The 10,489-nt window shown below is 40.5% G+C and overlaps 1 protein-coding gene across 1 annotated transcript in view; it reads left to right on the top strand.

The window, feature by feature from the left end:
* The first annotated feature begins 536 nt into the window (after positions 1-536).
* Positions 537-10,489, top strand: part of LOC126162686 (peroxisome assembly factor 2) — a 132,414-nt gene continuing 122,461 nt past the window's right edge. The window contains exons 1-2 of the mRNA XM_049919340.1: positions 537-2,353; positions 6,215-6,355. Of these exons, the coding sequence (XP_049775297.1) occupies positions 1,142-2,353; positions 6,215-6,355 (1,353 nt within the window). The 5' untranslated portion in view covers positions 537-1,141. The remainder of the gene's footprint in view (positions 2,354-6,214; positions 6,356-10,489) is intronic.

Raw genomic sequence — 10,489 nt, 5'->3', positions numbered from 1 at the left:
AGTTTCGGTCTAGCCTCCGGGTATTTTATTTCCGTGATACCAACCACATCTGGTGAGCATTCCCCTATCCGCCACCTGAGGAGGCGCCCTTTGGGAGACTAGCAACTCTACACGGGGTTTTCACTTTATTTAGTAATAAAATGAAGACATACTGAAAGCGAACGGAGCACACCAGCAGTTACTCCAAATAACATCGACAGAATGCTTGTGTTTCGAAATACTACCACCAGGAAGCAGTGATGGAAGGAAAGTGGCGCAAAGAAGAACAACCGAGTTGAGCTTTTTGTGGCATGACAAAAGTTTCATCTAACTGGGAGTTCACACATACAACTGAATTGCAACTGAAGTTTGTCATTAATTTTGGTGACACTTACGTTGCTTGTGTGAATCCACAGACATGTATCTGTTTGTGACCCCAGCTTACGTGCGGAACTCTCTGATGAACTGAACAACAGTAAAATCGCAGACCACTCAGAGCCATATATGAGATATCACTGACTGACGGTGACAAATGAATGTCGTAATGGTGGAGAAATCAAATGCGTTGTTGATTTTTGAGTAACATGATGCCATATTATATTTGAATATATAGTTCCCGCTTCCCCTAAAGTGTCAGTGTGATGAATTTCTTTATCTCAGATACATATACTAATAAATACGCCAATTCATCATCATGGTTGAATCTAACGTTTAGTTCTATTTTAAAGGCAAATTTTTGTTTACATACGTAGAAATATTGTTAGCGTTAAGCCTGTATTCTGTTACGGTTTATGACTGAACAACACTGAGATGATAGCTTTATTCTGCAACGGAAATTTTTGTAGTAAACATTTGACCACATAGTGCTTTATTAAGTTTGCAACCACAGCGACTTCTTATCGCAGCTACGTAGTGAAAGGTCATGTCTTATTATGGTTGACGTGTTGTTTTTATTTTATTTCTCTTAACCTCATTTATAACTTAATTAGATTAAGATACACCGTTACGAAATTAGAATGACGAAAAGCAGGTAGCCGAATCAAGGTGGCAATAGGAAGATTACTGTTTAAAGTTGTTGGCGTTGTATTACTATTTAATAAATCATTTGTCGTCTCGTTTATCGAATTATCAGTGGCAACAATTTTTTGTTATACGTTTTAAAATGAAAAAGAAAACGCGAGCAACCGAGGTTGCCACATTACTCAGTGTGCTGCGATTCACAGCAAGAATCTTGTTGCCCCGGCATCACAACGCTTTGTTCCCAGTATTTTCTACGTTGTACATTGCATACAAAAACCAAAAAATGAGAAATATTCCTGTGTCTTTAGTGCCATTACCCGATGATATTTTGTTAGAGCTAATTCCAGGATCTCGTCATGAAGTGATCGTAGATTCGAATAGCTGCTTATTTGTTAGCAGTAGTATACTTGATGAGCTTCGTGTGGCAAATGGACATTGGGTAAAAGTACAGAAAACTGATTCAAAGATTGACTTGGAGAATGAATCGGAGAAACCATTAAAGTGCGTGCTAGTGCAAATAATTGGTCTTGTGAATCTTGACACTTCTACAGCTTTAATTAGTGATGTGAAATATGACAACCTGAAAAATAGTTTGAAATTATCTGATAACCAAAGCATATCAATTCTTGGATGCCAAGTGGACCAAAGTTTTGTACCTAGTAAAGCAAACAAAGCGGCTGTAAGATATGTAAAAAGACCTCCTGATATAGATAATGCATTAATGGATGTTGTGTTGACGAAATACTTCAAATATCCACGATATCTTTGTGAAAATGAACTATTTTGCATAAATGTTTTACACTGTGCACCAGAAATCCGTTACATGCCTGGTAACCAAGGTATCGAGAAACTGTACTTTGTAGTAGAGGAAATTACAGGTGAATCATATACTGATGATTTCTTAAAGGACGTTAAAATGGGGTACTTTGTAGAACAAAGTTCATCAACATTAATACAGGCTGGATGTCATCAGAGGTACCTCCCACCTGTTCGTTGGAGACTGGTGGCAGACAAGACAACCTTGGCTGCTTCAAATTATGACTCACATCTCATAACACTATGCCCACAGGGACTTGAGAAGTATTCTGAAGAATTAGAGAGGTCTCTGCGGCCATTTATTCTTAACACAAGGAGCTTAAAAGTTAAGCCCATGTTTTTGCTCTATGGACAGCGGGGATGTGGGAAAATGAGTATTATATCAAGTGTTGCACAGAAGCTGGGCCTAGCAATTTGGAGCATAGACTGCTTGGAAATCCAGTCAGGAACTGCAGCATCAACAGAAGGGAAACTGAAATTTGCTTTTAGCAAAGTGAAACAATTTGCTCCATGCATCATGCTGATGAACAATATAGAGGTGAGAATAATTTATATCTTATGTGCACTACACAGTAGGAATTTAAAGTTTCATTTAAACTGCTCTGTGGAGATGATTGGTCAACTGGAGTGTCATTTGTGCTTCCATTTACATTTTAGATTTTGTGTAGGGACCACTCTGTTCTAGTATGAGTGAAGATACTGAATACCATAGGAGATATAGCTATATTAGACCTATGTTTCTTCTGTACATTAAGTGAATGACTTATCTATCATTAAGTATAGGTGGCTTATATACGACATGTTAAAGACACCATCCACATTCAGTCTCTATGTAAATAGTCATCCACATTGGCATCACATAAATGTACTAGGAAAAAGTCATCTTTTCCACTCACACTATTCAGCTGCTGTTCTTACATTACAAAATATGTAATGAGTATGTGACTTTATAGCTGGTCTATAGCTAGTGTCATGCATGACTACTGTTAGTGGGAGGCTTATTACAGTCAACATTACCTCTTACAGCAATAACAGGGATTTGGCATCCGAAGATCTAATTTTTAGATAATTTGTAGGGGGAGTGGCTAGTTACATATTTGAATTTTGGATAGCCACAAGGTGATGCCTTATGTCTGTACATATTGTTAAAAACAATATACACACAAATCAACTGCATTTTGTACATAACTAACAATGTGGAGAACATGTGGAAATTGTTTTTGTACCTTGTGCCTGTTATGACCATATATAACATGATTCTAGTGAAAAAGTGAGTCACCTGTATGTTATTTGAAGTGTGATATATGTTATGCAGGTGGTGTCTGATATTTTTTGTTTGTGCTTCTATGTTGTAGATGTTGTTTGTGTGTTTTGTTTACAATGTGTCATATAGTTCTTGTGAGTGGTTGCCTAGATTGTGTAGTTTACTAGTCTTGCAGATCTAACAAAGATGGTGATCTGTTTGAGTGGAGGAAGAGATGGAAAGATAGTGTTGTATTATAGACCTATATAGATGGATATGGTGAGTTCACTGTTGATCAAAGTACAGCCAGTGACATTACTCTAAGCACTTTTCTTGTTTATGGAGGCTGTGTTGAAAAAGTGAACTGTAGAATACTTGATGTGTCGGTTAGGTTGGAAGGTGATTGGTAGTGAATAAGTGCAGCCAAGAAATGTCACAGAAATCTTTTTAAACAATTGAAAATCCAGGAAGGAATAATAATATTATAAAAGGATGGATTACTACTTACTATATAGCAAAGATGTTGAGTCTCACACACACACAAAGCTCTCTCTCACTTATTAGGTTTTTTGTTGTGCCTGTTTTTTGTACATACATTTATGTCCCTTATAAAAACCCAGTTTTTACACTGTGATCTGATATTTCAATTTTTAATATGTTTCAATGTGTTAATAAGAAAAACAGTCCCATAAAAGAAAAAAACCTATTACAGTGGAGGTTCTGTTTGCATGTTGGTCTTGTTTTGCTTAAGTTTTCATGTTTCAGACTAAACCTAGCTGCTTGTTAATGACCACAGGGGTGTATCTGTATGATATCACATTGTTTATCAGTCTCGTTAAGAATTCCTTGGCCATTGAAGAGAGAGCTACAAAATTCCACATAATAATTTTACTATATTTTTTTAAAGAATGATCTAAACTGCATTATTATTACATTAGTTACCCCCATAAGGAGCATGGTCTGAAAGTAACCTAGCATTTTCATTTGCATGTGCAAACAATGACAGATACTTCTTATTGCATATCAGGCTAAATGGGCTAATTGAAGCTATTGATACCAAGTGTTGCCTTTGACCCTTGATATAATTATATTGTGGCAGTGATGCACAAATACAAAGAGAACAGAACAGTTACAATATTTGCTTTGCATCTGTATTATTATTTCGAATGTAGGTTGTGTTGGCAGACTGATCTGTAACATAGTCTGGTGTCTAGATTACATTGAAAGATGTGAGTCTGATAATGAATTAGTAAAGCAGTATCAAAGGCTTCAATTAACCCAACAGAAACTGAGTTGTTTAATCATCACTATAATTCATTCATTCATTATATTCTGAGGATCATGTTATGAAAGAGAATTTTCTGGGGTGTGGAATCGGTCAAGGTATAAAAAGCGAAGAACAGTAGCTGTTAAAAATTAATCATGTACACCATATTAAAAGTAAGAGGGCACTACCAGAATGAATGTTCATACTGCATCAAAGTGTGCACTGATATGAAACATCCTGGAAGATTAATGCTGTGTGCTGAACCAGGACTCGAACCTGGGTCTAGCACACGGTTTTAATCTGCCAGGATGTTTCATATCAGCGCACTTCACTGCAGGGTGAAAACTCATTGTGAAAACCACTCCCCAGGCTGTGGCTAAGCCATGTTTCTGCAATATCCTTTCTTTTAAGAGTGCTAATCCTGCAAATTATGCAGGAGACATTCTGTGATGTTTGAAAGATAGGAGATGAAGTACTGGCAAAAGTAAAGTTATGAGGATTGGTCTTGAGTTGTGCTTGGCTATCTCGGTTGCTAGAGCACTTGCCTGTGAAAGTCAGAGTTCCCAAATTCGAATCCTGGTCCAGCACACAGTTTTAATCCTTCAGGATGTTTCAAAGTGTCACTTCATTTATATATACTATTTACATTTGAACTGGTTAATTTGAACATATTTTGATTGACAGGAAAACTGCTACTTGAAAGAATTGCCGCCGCCACAACTATATTGAGTAGCTATTGTTTCCTGTTGCTAAGATTAATATTTGTCCAATTACATCAATGTGGTTATAATTAATGATTATCAAAGGATAGTATTTATTCACATGCATTAAGCATAGAAATGTATTTACAGTGGACACCACTCTTTACCATGCAGATATTGCAGCTTCCATTTTAATTTGCTGTTTGCTTTAAAATTGGAAGCTTTAGCCAGTCAGTGATCAGAAATGCCTCTTCCCGGGACGTATTAACCATTTTTATTAATGCCGATCTGCATTAGTTAAGCTTTTTATTTTTTCTAAAGTAAAGACCTTTGCTTTTTGCTGTGACCCAGTTAAATACATTTTCTGTTGTATTGCTTGTGTCTGGTAAAGTTGAATTTGAACCCCTCATTAGTTTATCATCACATAAAAATAGTTTTTCTTAATGACTCTCAGTGCAGGTATACAAATAATAAGCAGGCAGCGGCAGGAAAACACCACTATTTAGTATAACTGAAAAAGTGAGAGCTTTGTAAAAAAATTAGCAACTTTTATGCTAATCTTGTTATTTGACCTGAGTAAGCAAAAGCAGTTTATAGCAGTTTAACAACAACTGATGATTAATTCAGTTTCTAATGATGATTTCCTAGGATAAGGTATGCCTTAATTTATTTGTTTGCCTGAAGGGTTTCCTCTATTATTTGAATGGTGGAGTACAATAAATGTTTCACTCACTATCAAACATTACAAACATTGAAAAACTTTATCAGTCACAAGTGCAGATAAAAAATAGGAACAGGCAAAAAAACTGAACCTTGTGGGATGTTACATTTGATTGCCTTGTGCCTTGCATTCAGGTGCAATCCTTCGGCACTATCTTATAATGTGACCCTGTTTTTTTGGGACTACTTGACCAATTCGAGGGGAATGGGAAGACAAAAGAGAAGGAAAGGTTACAGGAAATTCACTGTTCAGAGAGTAAATAAGAAGTCACTTCAAATTGGTTGACGTTTGTACATGCCTATGCCTGTTATTAAACATTAAGTAGGATCTTTTGTATTAGTTTCACTTTGGAGATCATTTTAGATGTTGCATTATAAATAATGCTCTTTTGGTAATACCTAAACTCCTAGATTTCAGAATAATGTTGTAGATACAAGTTAGCATACTTTATGCCTTTTTTGTTGCAGTATTTATGTAAGACTAAAAATGAAGAAGAAGATCCACGAACAATCTGTGTATTTCATGAGGAAGCAGCCAAGTTGTTCAGTAATGTGGGAGATCTTCCCCTAATATTGATTGCTGTTTGTGACAACAGGAGTGAATCTCTGGTATGGTTACAGTTCAGTTAAATACACTTATTAGTAATTCAGTAACTATAAGACAGTATTGCTGGAAATACATACCTTCAGGAGGCGAAATGTTTAGTACTGGCAATAGAGATGCACCAAAGTAAAAAGGATGCCATGATCATAACTTACAGAACTATTAGTTCATTTTTCGGGCAGGAGAGACCCGTCAACTGTAGTCCTTACTAAAGGTGGGTCCCTCTCATTGTGGGGGCTAAGTGACTTCCTTTTCCCAAATTAACTTTCCCCATTCTATCCATCTCTCCTCCCCGAGGAAGGAACTAATGACTCTAGGATAATGTCATCACTTTGGTGTGTGTGTGTGTGTGTGTGTGTGTGTGTGTGTGTGTGTGTGAGAGAGAGAGAGAGAGAGAGAGAGAGAGACAACAGTGCTAAACATTTCACTGGACAGCAGTTTATTTCATGTGTCTTATTTTTATTGATAGACTTTTCATTTGATACTGTTGTTACTAGTTTATATTTCTGTGTTTTTATGTATTTATTTCCTCAGTTTTAGTTATAAAGTTTGAAAAGAAACTGCCGTATCTGCTGGTGATTATAGTGGAAAGTAGGGAACAATTACAGCAGTGTGTAAAACACAGTTGCCCCCAGGGTTTCGGCATTCATTTGCTGTGTATGGGCTTGGCGCCCCACAGTTCCAGGGCTGGGAATTGGTAAGCGCAAGCAGTCCCCTGTCACTGTATGCTCCGGGCCTGCTTCAGCAACCACCTTGCAGCGCGGCGGTGGAACATTGTGTGTCACAGGGAATGGGGATCTTGGCTTGACTGCCCGGATCACAAGGATGGAATAAACCTCTATAAAAAAAAACCTCAATCTCAAGATGTGCTGCGCGCTGATGGGATGCATGGCTGTTGAGGTGGAACAGTCATTAGCGGGGAACCTGCCGCACCTCGGTTGTATAAGGCTTACTCAGGCACACGCGACTCTGTCTGAGTGGACCCTTATTTCCCCAGCTGCTTGTGGGACCGAGATGGAACCCTTGAAATCTTCTTCTTCTCCTCCCAGCAGGAAGGGTGTACCACCTGGGAGTTCTCACAACCATTCATCAAAAACATTGAGGCGAGGTTAGTCCTCCTGACTTGTTGTCAGTAATGGGGCTCAAGGAGTCATGAATCATAATGTCTTTGTAGTGATCAAGAGGTAGGAGGGGACCTTTGAAAAAGTGTCCCCCTTTCTATATCCATAAAGGCTTAGAAGGGCTGGCTGGAACCCAAAAGTCTATTAAGCGGTTGCGCAATGGTTCCTTGCTTGTTGAGACTAACCGGGCAAAGCAGGTGGAACTCCTTAAGAAGTCACAGAAAGTGGGTGAGTACAACATCATTGTTGAGTTGCGTAACTCCCTTAACTCCAGCAGAGGCATGGTAACCTGCTGTGGTATTATGGATATAGACGTTGCTGAACTCAAACAACAATGGTCACCACGGGGGATCATAGATGTGGAACAAAGGACATGCAAGAACAATGGAGAGACTGAGAAGACTGTCACTTTTATTGTGGCAGGTTTCCTCCATCTTAGGGGTTCGGCCCTATGTACCTAACCCTATGCGATGCTTCAAATGCCAGTGTTTTGGCCATACAATGCTGAGTTGCAGAGGCGAAGGGACTTGTGGGAAGCGTGGAAAGGCAGCTCATGAAGCTGGGATGGACTGTCCATCTCCAGAAGTCTGTATTTACTGCTCTGGAAGCCACCCAGTCTGGAGCCAAGCCTGCCCTGTTTTTGCAGAGGAATGCAAACTTCAGGAAATCAAAGTGACTAAGCGGGTCCTATACACAGAAGCCAAAAAGGACTATCAGGCAATGAAACCCCCCTGTCTTTGCCACTTATTATGCTTCGTTGATGCAGAAACCTGTTATTGACGCTTCGACTCAGATGATGTCCAGTGTTCCCTTGTCCACCTCTAGCACCTGTACTTGCACCTGTATGTGCCAAAGTAAGTGAAAGACATAGCGATTCAAACAGCTACAATGAAAGAGACCACTAATGCTTCCACAGTGCACAGCCCAAGGTACCCCAAAAGCAGTGTCCCCCTCAACGCCAAGTTTCTTCGAAGAAAAGTGGCTCTCACTGCTCCCTTCCCCCCTCATCCTTGCTGGGAAAGGGAGTAGGGAAAGGATCCCAATATACAGGTCAAAATCTGACCCGGGCACCATCAGACGCCATTCTGGCACATCTGACTGATGATGAGGACATCATGGATTTTGATGCCTCATCACCAGACCCAGTCAGCCCCAAAACCCCACCTCATTCCACAAGTGCCTCACCACCTTGGCGCAAAGACAGAGGTCAATGAAGACCACATTGATAAAATGGCTCCCATACTTCAATGGAATATGAATGGATACAGGACTCATCTGGCTGAACTGAGACTCCTTGTACAGGACAGACCCTTTTGCCTCTGCCTTCAAGAGACTCATTTTAAAGAGACTGGCACACCTGTACTTGGAGGTTATCACCTTTATAGAAACGACGACCTTACTGGTGACAGGGCAAAAGGTGGGGTTGCAGTGTTCATAAAGGACACTTTCCACTCCTCATTTATTCCCTTAACAATAAAACCACAAGCGGTTGCTGTTCGGATAGTGGCCCATGTTGACATCACAGTGTGCTCTGTGTACTTACCACCCCATGAGCCTCTTGATAGTGGGGTCCTCACTCATCATATTGATGAACTACCCTGACCCTTTCTCCTTTTGCGGGACTTCGTGCACACAGTGCACTATGGGGTTCTAACACCACATGCCCCAAGGGTTGGGTACTTGAGGAAATGCTGCACAAAACAGATCTTATACAGCTGAACAAGGGTCAAGCCACACATTTTAGCACCACTACAGGTTCGTCTACAGCCATAGACCTCTCCTGCTCCCCTGCTCTTGGGGACAGTGCTCAGTGGGCAGTGGATGATGACCTTCATGTTAGTGACCATGTTCCAATCTGTATCCATCTGCCTGATGGAGCAGATCCTGAAAGCAAGCCACCGAGATGGTTATTCAAGAAGTCTAACTGGATGCTTTACAGGCAGTTAGCTGTTTTCGAGCAATGTGATGCCATCCAGGACTGGGTGGATCACATTACAGCTGTGATTCACCATGCTGCTGATGAATCCATCCCAAAGTCTGTGGAAGTGTCTAGGAGACGACCTGTCCCTTGGTGGAATGATGAGTGTTGCTTTGCGATCAGGAACAGCAGGGCAGCAACGCACAGATTCAGTCGATGCCCTACAGATGAGAATCTTGCAAACTTTCGAATGGCGCATGCAAAGGCGAGGAGAGTAATTTGGGAGTGTAAGAAGAGGTCTTGACAAGAGTTCCTGAACTCCATCAATAGGTCCACACCCGCATGCAAAGTATGGGAAGCCATTAGGAGGATCTCAAGGCACAACTCTCGACTGCCAATAGCTGCTGTACGAATACAGGGTCTCGACAACGAATATAGCTTAGACAATGGCTGAATCATATAAATCCATTATGGCTGATTCCAGTCAGGATCCCACTTCCCGTCAATATCGGGAGGCACAGGAGAAGGCTGATCTCGATTTCCGTTCCACCAGCATGGAAGAATAGAATCAGCCTTTCTCTCCGTGGGAGCTGGATTCTGCATTGTCAGTTGCTTGTGATATGACCCCTGGAAACAACCAGATAACCTACATCATGCTACAACAGTTGGACCGACGGTCGAAAGAAGTCCTCCTTCAGCTCTTCAATAAAATTTGGATAACTGGCGACTTTCCCAAATCGTGGAAGGAATCTATTTTAATTCCAATTTTAAAACCAGGAAAGGATCGTACGGACCCTGGCAACCTGACAACGTGCGTAGGAAAGACACTAGAGTATATGGTCAGTCAGCGCCTAGTGTGGGTTCTGGAAACCAGGTCCCTACTCAGTCCCTCCCAGTGTGGGTTCAGGAGGTATCGCTCCAGTCTCAATAATCAGACCCTGCTCCTATCGGTGTTTTCTTCGATTTGGAAAAGCCTATGATACTACCTGGAGGCATAATATTTTGTCGCAGCTCATAAACGTCAGTGCGGATTCCGCAGATGTCTACCGACCCTCAGATGGTCCTTTCTCTCGGACAGGTATTTTAGATACAGGGTTGGG

The sequence above is a fragment of the Schistocerca cancellata genome, chromosome 2 (genome assembly GCF_023864275.1).
Source record: "Schistocerca cancellata isolate TAMUIC-IGC-003103 chromosome 2, iqSchCanc2.1, whole genome shotgun sequence".
NCBI lineage: Eukaryota > Metazoa > Arthropoda > Insecta > Orthoptera > Acrididae > Schistocerca > Schistocerca cancellata.
Note: the sequence above shows the minus strand (reverse complement) of the source record. Positions and strands in the feature narration are given on the sequence as shown.